At 43.6% G+C, this 16,102-nt stretch overlaps 1 protein-coding gene across 13 annotated transcripts in view; it reads left to right on the top strand.

Annotated features, from left to right (window-relative positions):
* Positions 1-15,722, top strand: part of CTNND1 (catenin delta 1) — a 44,336-nt gene extending 28,614 nt beyond the window's left edge. For 4 of the 13 annotated variants that reach the window (XM_019624271.1, XM_019624264.1, XM_019624262.1 and 1 more), the window contains 15 exons: positions 1,358-1,821; positions 2,930-3,113; positions 3,958-4,075; positions 4,555-4,708; positions 5,150-5,167; positions 5,611-5,679; positions 6,496-6,623; positions 6,721-6,871; positions 7,913-8,105; positions 8,460-8,574; positions 8,980-9,067; positions 11,867-11,929; positions 12,711-12,814; positions 13,228-13,314; positions 13,592-14,899. In XM_019624271.1, coding sequence (XP_019479816.1) covers positions 1,358-1,821; positions 2,930-3,113; positions 3,958-4,075; positions 4,555-4,708; positions 5,150-5,167; positions 5,611-5,679; positions 6,496-6,623; positions 6,721-6,871; positions 7,913-8,105; positions 8,460-8,574; positions 8,980-9,067; positions 11,867-11,929; positions 12,711-12,814; positions 13,228-13,314; positions 13,592-13,603 — 1,948 coding nt within the window. In that variant the 3' untranslated portion in view covers positions 13,604-14,899. Of the gene's footprint in view, positions 1-1,357; positions 1,822-2,929; positions 3,114-3,957; positions 4,076-4,554; positions 4,709-5,149; positions 5,168-5,610; positions 5,680-6,495; positions 6,624-6,720; positions 6,872-7,912; positions 8,106-8,459; positions 8,575-8,979; positions 9,068-11,866; positions 11,930-12,710; positions 12,815-13,227; positions 13,315-13,591 lie in introns of all 13 variants that reach the window. The other 9 variants (XM_019624272.1, XM_019624266.1, XM_019624273.1 and 6 more) reach the window with 6 other exon arrangements.
* The last annotated feature ends 380 nt before the right edge of the window (positions 15,723-16,102 follow it).

The following is a 16,102-nucleotide window of genomic DNA, read 5'->3' as shown; positions in this document are numbered from 1 at the left end:
AAACTAGAAAAACCCAGAAAAGCATACCATCCATTGATAAAGAACTACTGTTAATACTTTAGTGCATTTCCTTTGAGTTCTTTTTCCCTTTCATGTAAACATACCATGACTTTATTTATCTCCTTTGACAATAGAATCTTACTTACTATTTAATAACCTACTTAGAGCTTAGCAATGTAACCTGTTTATTTTATTTCAGTGATATTAAAAACTAGTGATTTTTCCTAAATGCTTTTGTCCATCTGAATCACTGTTGAGTGATGTTGACAGCTATGAGGTAGGCCAGGCTCTCTGTTTAGGCTAACCTTGAGGGTTTGGTGACAGTGGGAGTGGTTTTGTGGAACAAACAACAGGCTTATTTGGAGAGTTCCACACAATAGATTCTCCTCTCTCCTGTGGGAGCCACAGAGTGAGATGAGCTTACAGATAATGGGTCTCTTCCTTCCTGGTGGTTATGAATAAATAATAGTGTGACAGACTCACCCTCTAGTGGTTGTGGGTAGTACTGAAATAGGAATAATTACCTCTTTACCTTCAATTGCTTTGTCCTCTGTTCCTTTTCTTAGTGACTGGATATCTCAAATGTGATAAATATGATAGTGTCCAGTCATCTGTATTTTGACAGAATTGAAGGTATTTGTCTTTAGAAATTGGAGGCTAGAGATCATGCCTCCAATACATTTGTTGAGTAGCAGAGATGACCTTGGGATGAAATGAAAATTAATGCTCAAATATATACTTCATCAATACTTAAGCCGGGTCCTCCTATGATGTAGCAAGAAGTCCTGTACTGTGTTTAGTCTGTCACCTCTTATTTTATAATTTCCAAAGTAAAGAGAGGTATGTGTAGGGGGTCTTATCCCACCAGCTGTTTCCTATGTGTAAATGCCTCATTTCCTGTTCAGCTAACGTTTGTAAGAACTGTTTTCAGACATTGCTGACTTCTGTGGCGTTCAGTCAGATGCTTTGGTTAACTCTGCTATCAGAAGGTTTATTTTAATCTCTATTCAGAGAAGTTAACATCTGCCAGATGGGCATCATTCACTACTAAGCAGGATTTGATTCCTTTTTTGTGATCAATGTCTGTGAATGCTTGTTACTCTCCTCCAAGCTAGTAAACTTCACAGGGAAAAAATCAAAACAAAAAAACAGGTAGTTTACAGATGCTTAAAAATTATTACCTTATCCCATTAAGAAAAACCAATCAGTATATCATTTATGCAAAGGACAGATAAGATCTCATATACTAGAACTGGGGTTACTCCTACTTTAAAGATGAGGGGTGATGGGAGCTTTCCATGAAAGCAGACTTGACAGCTTGATGCACTCTTTCCTCTTGGTTCTTCTAACACTGCAGGAGCTATGAAGACATGATTGGTGAGGAGGTGCCATCCGACCAGTACTATTGGGCTCCTTTGGCCCAGCATGAACGGGGAAGTTTAGCAAGCTTGGATAGTCTGCGTAAGGGAGGGCCCCCGCCCCCGAATTGGAGACAGCCGGAGCTGCCGGAGGTGATAGCCATGCTGGGCTTCCGTTTGGATGCCGTCAAGTCCAATGCAGCTGCGTATCTGCAACATTTGTGCTATCGCAATGACAAAGTGAAGACTGACGTTCGGAAGCTCAAGGGCATCCCAGTGCTGGTGGGATTGTTAGACCACCCGAAAAAGGAAGTGCACCTTGGAGCCTGTGGAGCGCTCAAGAATATCTCTTTCGGGCGGGACCAGGATAACAAGATCGCCATAAAAAACTGTGATGGTGTTCCGGCCCTTGTGCGATTGCTCCGAAAGGCTCGGGATATGGACCTCACTGAAGTCATTACTGGTGAGTTACTAGGCCTGAGGGAGACTGGTAGATCAGGGTCACTGTTAACATCTGGAGATGCTGAGAGCCATGAGGATTCCCAGCCCTTTTACTTTTGATTAAAGTTGTGGACTGGTGGCCTTCAGGCCAAATCTGTCTCACAGAGTTGTTTGGATCACGCAAGGTTTTCAACATTTGAAAGAATTGGTTGCTAGTGTTTAAAATTCCGACGATTTCACTTAAAATTCCCAGATTTTTGGCTTCTATTAAAAATGTGCGAGAATGGATCTGTTTTGCTACGTAGTTGGTCAGACAGTAGTCGGTCTGAGCTGATCGAGCATGTGTTCTCCAGTTTGCAGTAATCCACAACACGTTCTGTTATTTCTGACCAACTACTGCCGTATAGAACGTTGTCACCCAAACATTGAAGCTGAGTGTCAATTGCCTTTTATCCATGTTCTTACAGTTTCTTTAAATTATCTGCTGTCCTGACCCACCTGCCTGGCATGTGTAGACATGCGAACTTGTGGTCCTTGCTTTAAAAGATGGTATTTCAGACTGGGGGTTGTGATCCATTAGTGTGTGTTGAACACAGTTCTTTGGGTCACAATCAGCATTCAAAGAGAAAAGAAAGGAAGAAAAATAAACAAATAAATGAACGAATACAGTAATAATGATTGGTTCTTTGTTGGGGCCCTTGTACCCTTGAGGACATTTGCAGTGTCTGGAGACATTTTTGGTTGTCACAACTTGGGATGGGGAAGTGCCACTGGCATCTAATGAGTAAAGGCCAGAGATACTGCTAAACATCTAACAATGGACAAGACAGTTCCCCACAACAAAAAATGATCTGGCCCAAAAAGTCAGTGGTGCAGAGGTTGAGAAACTGGTGTAGAATGCTCAGAGAGTGTTGTTTTATGAAACTGTTTCATGATGTGTATGTTTATATTGAGCCATAATGTAAAATATATTTCTTACCATGGTCACAAACAAAAGCTTGAGTATCACTCATTACAAGGTATTTGGTCATTGGGGAAGACAGAAATGTTGAAACCGGGATTCTCTTTGGCATTCTTCAAACATACTAGCTTGGATGCTGGAGAGCTATCTGACAAATTGTCTCTGCCAGGAACCCTGTGGAATCTCTCATCCCATGACTCAATCAAAATGGAGATAGTGGACCATGCCCTGCACGCCTTGACAGATGAAGTGATCATTCCGCATTCTGGTTGGGAGCGGGAACCTAGTGAAGACTGCAAGCCACGCCACATTGAGTGGGAGTCGGTGCTCACCAACACAGCTGGCTGCCTCAGGTAACATAGGGCTTGGAGAGTATGGAGGCTGAATTGTTGAGGACTAACTTAAATGTCTTAAAAAAAAAGATTCTTCCGCCTGTCATCCAGCCTCCGTTCCTGTCCATATTGCTTACTGTGACTCCCACCTGTCTTTCTACCTTTGTCACTACTCCTTGTGGCCCCCACACGCCCGCTCTGTCGGTGTGTCTGCTGGGCCCCACATGGCCTCCTTGCCTCCGCGCCTCTTCGACTTGGTTCGTGTAATTTGGTAAACATTTGTTCAATACCTGCAACATGGAAGGCACTTGTCCAGTCCTGGGCCTGTGTCCCTGCCCTCGGTTTTCTGTATTGCAGGTCAGGCTGCGATCAGTGCGACAAGAAGAGTAGAGTGCTAGAAGGGGAGGGGCTGGGAGAGAGAGTGGGGGAGGTCTGTTCTTCTTTCTGTCTGTGATGCCCTTCTCTCCTAAGCTCAGGTGCCTTTAGTTCATGAACATTTTCCGGATTTCTTCTCCTTATATCCTATAATTGCTGTAATATCTTCTTCCTCTCTTTGGGTTATACTCCTGTGTGCTCTGCCTCATTCTTCATTTGTACTTCTATACAAGAAGTGTCTATTCCATCTTGAATTATTGTGGTTGGTGTACTTTATTTATACCCTCCCGCCCCCTGCCCCTGCCTGGTTATAAATGTCCGGAAAGCAGGGACTGTCTTGCTCAACTTTCAGGCGCAGTGCCTTGCTTATCGTGGGGATTCACTGTTTGTTGTTGTGAATAAAAAAGGTAGTGAGGCTTGTGGATGTTGAGGGCGCTTAGGGAGGAATTCTGGGTTCGAGTCATCTGGACGCCTCTTCCTTTTCCCTTAGGAATGTCAGCTCAGAGAGGAGTGAAGCTCGCCGGAAACTTCGGGAATGTGATGGTTTAGTGGATGCCCTCATTTTCATTGTTCAGGCTGAGATTGGGCAGAAGGATTCAGACAGCAAGGTAAGTGAATGGCTGAGTGAATTCCATTCACAGCAACCAGGAGGTACCCGGAGTGCAGCCCTATTTTCTCAGGCTTCTAGGTAACGTTAGATACCTATACCAGCCCCCACTCCCTAAAGTGGGTATTCACCTTAGAAGAAAACTGTTTCCTTTAGAATTTTCTTCACCGATATATTTTAAAGCTCTTTAGCTGGACTTCCAAGGTTGTACAGTTTTCTATGTAGGAAAAAGTAAAAAAATTTGCAAAAAGGCCCTAAGTTTTGTGTCGTACACCAGATGGAGGCAGAAACCTTCATTAGCCTGAGGCTACCAGGATTTTTAGAAGCTTGGGCCTTAGAAGCCTTGGGAGAAATGAAGGGCTGGGCTCTGCTTTTGAGGATCGCTATTCTAGTATCTGAATCATGGAAACCTGTACTTGCTGGGACTCCACTGTGGGCATTCCCTCCTCTCACTGAGCCTTTTTGTCTTATGTCCCCAAGCTTGTGGAGAACTGTGTCTGCCTCCTTCGGAACCTGTCGTATCAAGTTCACCGGGAGATTCCACAGGCAGAGCGTTACCAAGAGGCGCCTCCCAGTGTTGCCAACAGCACTGGACCACATGCCGCAAGTTGCTTTGGGGCCAAGAAGGGCAAAGGTGAGTCTTAGTTCCTTGTCCCCTGCTTTTTAGTGTAGGATCAGGAAAGGAACACTCAGGTGCAGAATACTTGCCAAGCAGTATGGATTGATGTCTGCTGAGTCGAGAACGTCTTCTTGTTCTGTTGCTTCTTTCCCTGTGTTGTGTGCTTCATTCGAGGTGGTGGTGGTGGTGGTTGTGGTGGTGGTGATGGTGGTGGTGGTGGTGGTGGCGGTGGCGGTGGCATCGGTGTTGGTGTTGGTGGTGTCAATGATGGGGACAGCGAAGGACGAGAACTCAACTAATCTGGGGCTTCGCCCCCATTCCTCCTTTGTGTTTCCTGTGTTTTTCCTTCCCTCTCTGCTTTCCTGCTTGTCTGCCCATGACCTCGTTGACATCTCTCTCCTGCATTTTTCTTCCTTAATTTCTCTCTGCTTTCCACCTTGGGTGATGCACTGGAAGATGAGTGGTTCTCCAGAGGTGAGTGGAATCTTTTAAGGCGCTTATCTACTTCTAATTTGCATGTTTTGGTTTTAGCTTCCCTAGTGTTTCCTTGCCTAACCCTTCCCTGTGGATGCATGTAGGAAAATTCATTTGAGGAAGACCATTGAAACAAGTTTAGCTTTTTCTGAGCTAATGGCTCATGGCATGCTATTTCTGGGCAGCAGTCCCAGTTATCTGAACTCAGGACAATAGCAACAACAGTGGTTAGTCTTATCTTAACCAATCTGCTGCCTGTTTTCTGTCATTATTTCACCACAGCCCCCTGCTGGGACAAGCTGGAGGCCCAGATGTTCCCCTCTCCCCTCTCACTTGATGCATCTCTGATCCAAAGATTTTAACTAAAGAATAAAAAATGTACCAGGGTGGACTCTTTCCTTTCTTAAACTTTTACCCCTCCCCTCTTTTTTTAATTTCCAAAGGGAAAAAACCCACAGAGGATCCAGCAAACGACACGGTGGATTTCCCTAAAAGAACTAGTCCCGCTCGAGGTAAGTTATCCTTTTCTTTTCGGTCCCCAAGGGTCTCATAAGCATAGTCCACTGGTAAGTATTTGGTAGTCTAACAGTAGACTGTACAATATGTTCACTGTTCTCTCTTCTCCGATTTGTGGATTTGAAGTGATGGCGGAAGTATTGGGAAACTATAATATTACAGCATCAACTTACAAAGGACTGCTTGTTACAGCAGCTATTCACGGTGCTTGAGGGTAGGATAAGGTTCTGAAGGTAGTCTAGACTAGCTTAGGTACCTAAGTAGCCACCACAGTTCTTGGGACTTAAGCTTTTACCTACCTGTTATAAGAAGCCTCTTTATCACAGTTTGGATCTTTATATTTATTAATACAGTGAGTCCAAAATTCCCAGCTCTCCATGGATATAGAAATTTTGGATGTTGTTAAATCTATGATAGGTCCTTTCACTTAGTCACAGTAAAGGTGGGCAGAGTGACTCAGTTGAGTTAGAATAATTCATTTGAGTTGAGAAATCTTTAACCCTGAGTGGTATCAATGAGCATATGAATCCCGAGTGCCCATGCCGTGAGTGCCAAGCAAGGCCATAGTAAACTGTGGGCGAGAAGAGGCAAGGAGGAAGAGAGACAGAAGTTGCATGTGATGAGTTCATATCTGTTTTGCTCTTACCATGGATTAGTTATTCTTAAGGCATGGAATCAGGCCTCTGAGTTTGCTGTTGGGTGGGTGGGAGAGCTTCGGGAGCCTTAACCCATCAATCTAGAGTACTGAGCCTGGACTTCCAGCCGCAGCCTGGTTTGAAGGTACTGATTAGCCTCTCTGCTTTCTTGTGCAGGCTATGAGCTTTTATTTCAGCCAGAGGTGGTTCGGATATACATCTCACTCCTCAAGGAGAGCAAGACTCCTGCCATTCTAGAAGCCTCAGCCGGAGCTATCCAGAACTTGTGTGCTGGGCGCTGGACGGTGAGTACCTTTTAGAAGATGGATTTAGAGGTGGGAGACTTAGCTAACTAGGTTGCTGCCATTTGTAATCTGTTTCACCTCTGTGTGCTACTTCTAGTATGGTCGATACATCCGCTCTGCTCTGCGTCAAGAGAAGGCCCTTTCTGCCATCGCTGACCTCCTGACCAGTGAACATGAGCGGGTAGTGAAGGCTGCATCTGGGGCTCTGAGAAACCTGGCTGTGGATGCTCGCAACAAAGAACTCATTGGTAAGGTGTTGGATGTCCATCCCCTCAGCATCTAGTACAGCGCCTTTAATCAGCAGGCGCTCAGTTATTTACTTACTGAAATGATTGAGAGGAAGAATTCTAGTGCTCCACAGTTTGTGAATTCAGGGGTTGCAGAGGGTTATACAGTTGACCTTGAACAACAAGGGAGTTAGGAGCTCTGACCCCCACACAGTCAAATCCACATATAGCTTTTGACTCCCCAAAAACTTATCTAGTAATAGCCTAATTTAGACCAGAAGCCTTAGTGATAACATAAATAGTTGATTAACACATATTTTGTATGTTAAATGTATTACATATTCTCACAATAAAGTAAGCTAGAGCAAAGAAAATGTTATTAAGAAAATCATAAGGAAGAGAAAACACAGTATTTATTGAAAAAGATTCATGTGTAAGTGGACCCACACAGTTCCAGCTCGTATTGTTCAAGGGTGAACTGTAGCTGAATGGCTCTTGGAAAGACCAAGAGGTGATGACTCTTCAAAAGCAGAATAATAATAGCGATTATTTTTTAAGCGCTTACTTTGTTAGTAGGCCTTGTTAAGTACTTCTGTATGTTCTCATTTAATCGGCACTACTTTACAAAGGTCCATTTTTTCATAGACTAAGGAAACTCAAGATTAGTTTTTTGTTTAGCTAAGTCATTTGCTCAGAGTTAACACAGCTCATAAATGGCAGAGGCCAGTTTTGTTTTTTTTAAATTTATAATGACTATTCTTTTGAACTATTATGATATTAAATGTACTGTTTTCATTAGAATATCTAAAAGAACTGTGTGGCATATGTGACATAAAGTATTCACATTGTTTCAATGTGACTGAAAAAGGAAAAGGAAGTACAATCAATTCATGGCTGTTCCAGGTCCTTTGCTCTTTGGAAAGATAACCCTATAAGAGAGTGAAAGGATTCATGGAGACAGTACCTGTATTTTATATGATCAAGGCAGTTAAGGACAGTTCAGGCACCTCGTGGCCTGACTCCTCCTGTCCTCCCGGCACGTCCCTTCTGTTCCTGCTACAGGTAAACATGCTATTCCCAACTTGGTAAAGAATCTGCCAGGAGGGCAACAGAGCGCCTCCCTGAGCTTCTCTGAGGACACCGTGGTCTCTATTTTGAACACCATCAACGAGGTTATTGCTGAGAACTTGGAGGCTGCCAAAAAGCTTCGAGAGACACAGGGTATCGAGAAGCTGGTGTTGATCAACAAATCAGGGTGAGCTTAACACTTAAAATTACAACTGGCAGAATTGAAGTATGAGAGGGGAGTCACTAGGAAGGAACTTTTCCCTTTTGCTTCTAAGGTTATTTTCCCTTAATTACATGTAAAGTTGGAAGAGGTATTGCTTTATTTTCCGTCTTAATGTTGATCCATAAATTGATAATAGACTTTCCCATCGAACCTTTTTGTGTGTCACTGTTTGGGATAGAATGCAGGACTTGGTGATTGCTTGATCTTGTCCATTTTGGCATTTTTATTCTTACATTACATTGTATTAGAGAGAACAGGTTCTCAGCTTCTTCCCTGGTCTTACATCCAAATTCCATATGGTGTTACTTTCCTCAAAAGGAACCGCTCAGAAAAAGAAGTTCGAGCAGCAGCACTTGTATTACAGACAATCTGGGGATATAAGGAACTGCGGAAGCCACTGGAAAAAGAAGGATGGAAGAAATCAGACTTTCAGGTAGCATAATTCTTGGGACTGAGACTTTTACTGTTTTTTTTTTTTCGTTGATCTCGGGTAATGCTTCTGTCTTTGGTTGCTTCTATTTCATTATCCCATTAAGCCCACTTTTGACTCAAGTCTCTGGTAGTAAAGAAATCCTTTGGTTTACTCCACCCCAAAATGAATGGTGCCTTCAGTTCATTTGCTGCCAGAATAGCTCTGGTCTTCCTGTGTGTCGCAGCTGCTGTAAATGCTGGTGGTGGTTAAGGATGATGGCGTTTTTGACTTCCCCAAAATCTGCCACAGCCTTCTGATGGGAGTTGTATTTGGGAAGAGGGACCTCAAAGTCTGTTCCCACTAGGGAATAAGATATGGGTGAATGCAGGACTTTGTGACATGACTGTATTTTATGTTTGCCTCAAGGTGAATCTAAACAATGCTTCTCGAAGCCAGAGCAGCCATTCATATGATGATAGCACTCTCCCTCTGATTGACCGGAACCAGAAATCAGGTACAGTATCCAGGGGGCATGCCCCTCTGCTCTTATTCCACTCTGCTGTTCTTCAGTGAGCTTGCGATCTAAGAAATAGTATATATCAATATATTGATTTCTTTTTTTTTTCTTTTTTTTTTTAAGATTTTATTGGGGAACTGAGGGAGGGGAACAATATTGGTGAATCGGGGGAGGGGAACAGACAAGTTGCTGTCCTTTTGTTCTTCAGTTTAGTTGTGGAGGTTGTCGCTTCTCTGGCCCATGTTGGTATTACCATTGCGCTCTTTCCGGTGAGGCAGTTACTCGCTGGCCATTGGACGGTCACTCACAGCAGCTCACGCTGGCTGCCGGCCACTCATGGTAGCTTACAGCAGTCCACTGCAGCTTCACTGCAGCCTGCACCATCGCCGGTGACTCACGGCAGCCCAGCTCCAGGTTGAACTGTTGTTCACCATCTTAGCTGTAGAGGGCGCAACGTCACTGGCCCTCATGTGGGATCCGAACCAGGGCTCTGCTGCTCAGAGCTGGCATCTCAAGCCAGCGCTTAACCAGCATGCCACTCAGCTGGCCCAATATATTGATTTCTGAGTGAGCTAGTCTTTGGTAGTGGGTAATAATACTCACCTAAGGATTGAAGCAGGTAGGCCTGAGCTTTAGAAAATCAAACAAAACAGTCAGCCCAGGTATTCCCTGTCTTTGCTTGTGGACTTAAAATGATTGGAAAGTGAATCCTAGTCTATTTTTTTGATTTGAGATGTAATTGACATAGAACATTGTATAAATTTAAGGTATACAACATGATTTGATGTACATATATGTATTGCAAAATGATTTTTTTTCTTTTAAATTTCGATGTAATACATGGTTACTGTTGAAAAATTAGAAAATACTGACAATCAGAAAAATAACAATAACAAATCACTTATTTCTATTACCCAGAGATACCCACTGCTATTTTGGGTTATATCTTTTAAACACTGGTCATGTGAGCAAATACATTTTCCCCCAAAAGATGAATCATGTATTTTGTTTTGAAAAAATTTTCTTTTTCACTTAAGTGTATATTGTAACCCTGTTTTCTTAATGATACTTGGCTTTTGGCTTCATCATGGTACTTGAAATGCGGATTTGAAATGTCAAGTCTGTTGACATTCGTGCTGACAGTGCAAAAGCCATGGTGATGGGGGCTGAGCATAAACCAGGGCAGTGACACCAAACCAAACTAGTCACTGTAGTCTTCATTGCCATGCACTCAACAGCTTAAAAAAAAACCAGTTTCACTTAAGCATATACTTGATGGAGCTGTGAAAATGATTAATTTTGTTGTTTCTACCCTTGAGTACACATCTTTTTAATATCCTGTGCTGATGAAATAGGAGGCACTCCTAAAGCACTCGCTGCGTACCAAAGCATGATGGCTGTCTTGTGGAAAAGCACTTGTGTCTCTAGTTGGACGAGCCACTCTTTGTGGAACACCATTTTTCCTTGAAAAAAATGACATACAGACAAACTATGGTAATTCAGACTTAGGTATTTGGCAGAAATTTCTCAAAAATGAATGCAGTGAGCTTGCACTTGGAGGAAAAATAACTGACAGTACTTGCTGCCTGAATTTTCAAGTGAAAATTATAATTTTGGAAAACTTGTGTCTGCCCTAGTAACGTCCCAATACGTAAAAGACTTTTTAATGAAATCAGTGGTGATACTAATGAATGTGATTTTTTTTGATATGGTATAATGAACATTTAGAAGATCCGTATAACTATGAACCAGTATTTTCCAAGTGACCAATGCATGATGTTTCAAAGTCATGCCTGGGTAATTGATCCAGTGAAAGTGCAAGGTAGAACAGTGGTTTTTAATTTCACAGAGTATGAAGAGATCCTTAGTTTGGATTCAGACTTCCCACTGCTGCTAACCTTAAAGAAACTCTGCTTGTGGAGTATTAGTTAGTGCACTATCAAAGGATAGCCACAATTACCTGAAAAGACTATTAAGATCGTCTTCCCCTTTCCAACTTCTTACCTGTGTGAGGCTGGATTTTCTTCATGTACTTCAACCAAAATAACATCATAAGAGATTAAATGCAGAAGCAGATATGAGAATCCAGCTATCTTCTATTAAGCCACACTTTAAAGAGATGTGCAAAAATGTAAAACAATCCTTTTTTTAAAAAGTTAAATGTGTTGTTGTTATTATTATTTTAAGAGGATTTTTATAAGAGTTTATTTGAGCCAACTGATGACATATGCCAGGGAGCAAGATCTCAAATGCTCTTTAAAAGTGTTACTTATGTTAACATGGAATAAGTTTATTGTTGCTTTTAAGTGAAATAAATATTTAAAATTTCTCAGTGCAGTACATATTAATACATATAACCCACACCAATGAAAGTTCTTTGGATCCTCATACTTTTTTTTTTTTTTTTTAAAGCTGAGCCATACTGCCATCAGCAGCTCCGCGGCTGCTCAGCTCGGGCTGGGAATCGAACCGCTGTTGCTCAGAGCTCAAACTCTTGAGCAAGCTCTTAACCAACTGAGCCACTCGGCCAGCCCCCTCATAATTTTTAATGCTGTAAATGGGCCCTGCGACCAGATAATTTGAAAATTGCTGGCTTAGAGTGAATGGTTAGGAGTCTGTTGGAAAGGAGTCTCTTTAAGTGTCATGAGGGCTTTGTCTAGTGCCTGGCACACAGTGGGTGCTCAGGAGAAATTTAACGGGAGGGGGAGTGGACAGACAAGAGACCAGATTTTATGATGAGTATAGATTTTTTGAAGAGTTGGGTTTTAACCTGGATAACGTTCTGTCTTCATATAGATAAGAAACCTGATCGGGAAGAAATTCAGATGAGCAATATGGGATCAAACACAAAATCATTAGGTAGGTGATTAATTCCTGTCTAAGGAGGTAGAGTCCTATTTCACTGGGATGAGGAGAACCGTCTGGCTCTACAGATTTTTCTAGTACCCTCCCCATTTTCCATCCCAGAAGAGCACTGGCTGAACATTTCCACCTGGAAGGATGTGGAGAAATTGAGTAAAACTTGATCCTTTCACTTTCTTCCGCATTCCCACATGCTCAGAGGTTTTTAAGAAAGTCTTCATATGCCTCCCTCATTACTACAGTGTCATGTTTGTGTCCCTGAACTGTCACTCACAGCCTTCATCGTCTGGCTGCAGGCTCCCTCTCTGTCTTACCTTCATGTGTTCTGGTTCAGCCCACCTGGTCTGATTTTCTCTCTCTTCCCTCTGCACTTGCTTGATTTTGCTCATGTAATACCTCCTACTGGAATGTCCTTCCTATTTGCTTTTCTAAATTCTCCTCATCCGGAAAGAGAAGTTCTGTCTCTTTTGTTGGTCTTTCCTAACTGTTGCAGCATACCTCACAATCTACGATCTCTTCTCTTCATTCTAATAGCCTTATAGACAGAGCTCTTCAGTTTAGCTTTGTTAACGTGTGTCAGACTCAGTGTATTTCATATATGTTGGCTCCCCAATTAGAATCAAGTTCTTTGTAAGTCAGGGGTCAGCAGAACTTACTGCTTTCTGGAGCATTTTGCAAAGCTCGGTTCCTAACAGAGGTACCTAATTCACACTTTCTGCTCAGTATATATTACATACCAGAGGGGAATATCATGTTTCTGTGTACTTTTTTTCACTAGATAACAACTATTCCACACTGAATGAGAGAGGGGACCACAACAGAACACTGGATCGATCCGGGGATCTAGGCGAAATGGAGCCACTGAAGGGAACACCCCTGATGGTAAATTCTCCTTCTATACTGCTGTCCGCCTATGGCTGATTCTGTTGTGAAGCCTGCGTGCTTTGTGAGATAGTGAAAAGGGGCCTAGTGAAAGACACCGTCTTTTCCTATAGGGGCTTTCGGGAAAAGTAGTTTTGACTCCTGTTGGGATTTCTTGGGCCGTTATTCTGCGATGGGCGAGATGGGGAAGGAAGACTATGAGGTGTTACTGACATAACTAACGCTAACCGGTCTGTTCTTATACATTATACTCTTCCTGGCCCTGCCTGTGTTTCCGCGAATGTCTGCCCTTCTCTTACTAGTATCTTGTTTTGTTTGAGTTTACAGATTTGGGGATTTCCCCTAGATCTGGCATATACTCACAAGGTTCCTATTTCCTTACTCTCATACTAACAACTTGCATGTGTTCACAGCAGGACGAGGGGCAGGAATCTCTGGAGGAAGAGTTGGATATGTTGGTTTTGGATGAGGAGGGGGACCAAGTGTCTTACCCCCCCATGGTATGTCCCCCAGCCACCCCCAAGATCACACTGAGGAAGGAAGGCCCTGTGTGCGGCAGTCTGCCAATCATGCCGATCTGACGGGGCCGGAGCCGCTGGTCTCAGCACGTGGTGCTTGGGGCGCTCCTCTGTGATTATACATCTTCGGGCTGGGTCCTGCTGCTGGTGGTCTGATTCTCTGTGGTGTGCTCCTTTCCTCCCTGCAGATCGTTCAGCTGTCCATTGGTCCTCCTTACTCCCAGCCTATTAACACCTCTTTCTCTTTTTTTCCCTACAGCAGAAGATTTAGCACCACTATCTCCACTACATCTGAGCTTAATATATGTACTTTTATTTTTTGGTGGTGAAATGGACTGACGATTTTTCCCTTTCTTCGCTGGACTATTGTGCCAACTGCCAGGCTGCCTCCTGCCCTTATAGCCCTAAGTGGCTGCCTTCTTTCCATCGACTCCCAACTTCTTCCAGTGAAGTTTAATTGTCCCTTCTCCCCACTGCAGATCCTCTCCAATTGCTCCCAAGAACCCTGACTCAGTTATACACATATCTTGAGAAACTGCTGCAGATTAGCTCTTTTTGCCAGCGCTCCCTGGAACTCCTGGCCTTGTGTGGAGGGAAGGGGAGTGGGGATCTTCACTGGAAGCTGTGGGAAGAACTGAAGTTCTTGCTGTGTATGCATTGTACAGCAAGCTGATAAACTGATGATTCTTAATCAAGATTTTTTTTTTCTTGGTGGGGAAGGGACTTTCTGGGTTTTTTTTGGGAGAATGGGAAGTGTAAGCTGTTCCCTCATTCCTGATGACTGTTTTTGAAGCAAAGAAGGCTGGTGACATTGGCACATACCACCTGGCACGGCCCCTTGAGTAAGTGAAGGCTTCCGAGAACTGAGATGAAGAAACCTTGCTCTCCTCATCTCCAGGGCAGGGACCGTCAAGGACTCACAGACTCCATCTCTTCCCCAAGCTTCGTGCCAGCCCTGGGCTGCTGCCGCCGCTGCCCCTTACTGAGGCTGCCCGCTCCCGTCCTGTGATGATGTCTGCTGACTTGGCCAGGCTATTTGCAAGAGGCTGTAGAAAGAGGAGAATGTGTCAAGGAAGACTTTTTGGGTGAGAAGGAGCAGAAAGCTGTCTTCTGGGGAGGAGAAGAACCTCTTGGAGGAGCTAGTAGGAATGTACATGAATCAGTTAGTCTGAAACTGGCAGGAAGCTTCAACGCTGGCTTCCCCCCGCCCTGCTTTCTCCTGCCCCCTTGTAGCCCCGTCCTCCCCTGCCTACTCCCTGGATTGGTTGGCTGACTAAAGGACTTGATGTACATACTTCTGCCCCCTGTACCCTAAAAGGTGGGGATCGCCCCTGGCTTTGCCTCTTCTTTGTGCCTTTGGCCTGGGGTGCATCGCCTCCTTCCCTTCCACGTGCCTTTCTTTGCCTCTGCAGTCTCATTTCTCATGATTTTGCAAATTATATTTTGTTGACTCTTACTATTGGCCCTAAATAGCTGAAAGAGGAGAAGTGACCCAGAGAACCTGACTCTCCACTGGCAATTGGTGTAGCCTCTAATTTCAGCCACAGCAAGCTTTTGCTCAACAGTATATGGTTGGGATTTTGCAAAAATCCTGTTCTGATAAAGCTCAAAACGAGGTTGATGGGAGGAGTGCATGGTCTGACTCCTACTCCTTCGTTGCCCAGGATGTGCCGTCATCTCTGAAGGGGTTGTAGGGAAATCATTTCGGCCCCCCGCCCCATCCCCAAGTACCTTCAGTTTAGTGTACATTAGCTGGTCGGGCGAGAGGGATCAGCAGCTGTGCTGGTTGATGATTATTTTTTAATCCATTTCCTTATTTGCCTTTTACTCCCCTTAACCTAAAGGCTCAGTTCAGTGCAAACTGGAAATCTATCCTTCTCTTCTCTCCCCCTTCCCTTATATATGGAGGCTATGGCGTAGGAGCACAGTGCACAACCCACCGCTCCTTTCCCTATGCATTAAAATCCCTTATTTACCCTCCCCGCTTCCATTTCTTCCCACTCCTTTTCTGGCAAAAAGGAGCCTTTTCCTCCCTGTGACCCTAAGAACTGACTGCACTGGGGAACCTGCCCCATCCGGACCTGGCCCTCCCTTGGTTTCTCTTGTCCTCCTCTGCTCTCTTCTTGGTGCTCTTTTTCTTGGTGGGTTGTGGGTAATAGAACAGCCATGGGCTTTTGGGGACCTTTAACTGTTGCGTTTTTTGTTTTTTTCTTGTTTGTTCATAAAAACACTAAACATTCAATTCCAGAAAACCAAAAATCGCACCTTCCACTCAACACTAGTCAGGGGCATGTCTTCTGCTCCTTACCTTTTCTGTTTTTCTTTTTCTCTTGTTAATGCTTTTAAAAACAAATGAGTTTTTTATATAAATAAAGTTTTTAAAGTGTGTATGTGGAGGGTCTGTGTCATTTCTTCACTTCAAGCTACACCTCTCCCCTTCTTGTCATTTTATGTATCGGTGGCCTTTTTCTCTCCGTAGCACCTAGAAGGGGGTTGTACCAGGATAGATTTATTTTGAGCTCAATCCCAACTTGATCAAGCAGCACTCTTTTTAATTATATATGAAACATTTTTTCCCCTGAAGATTCTTAAAAATTAAATCTGGCTAAGGAAAGCCAGGGAAGCATATTGCTGACTTCGAGATAGGAAACTAAAGTATAAAGAGTTCAAGACTTCCTCAGTTACTGGGATGCTTCTGCAGCATTTGACAAAGCTAACGTTGAAAAGCCCATTCCAATACCAGGCCCTCCTGAACGTAATGTTTACAGGT

Source organism: Hipposideros armiger, unplaced genomic scaffold (genome assembly GCF_001890085.2).
Source record: "Hipposideros armiger isolate ML-2016 unplaced genomic scaffold, ASM189008v1 scaffold_582, whole genome shotgun sequence".
Classification (NCBI taxonomy): Eukaryota; Metazoa; Chordata; class Mammalia; order Chiroptera; family Hipposideridae; genus Hipposideros; species Hipposideros armiger.
This window is presented reverse-complemented; position numbering and strand designations above follow the sequence as displayed.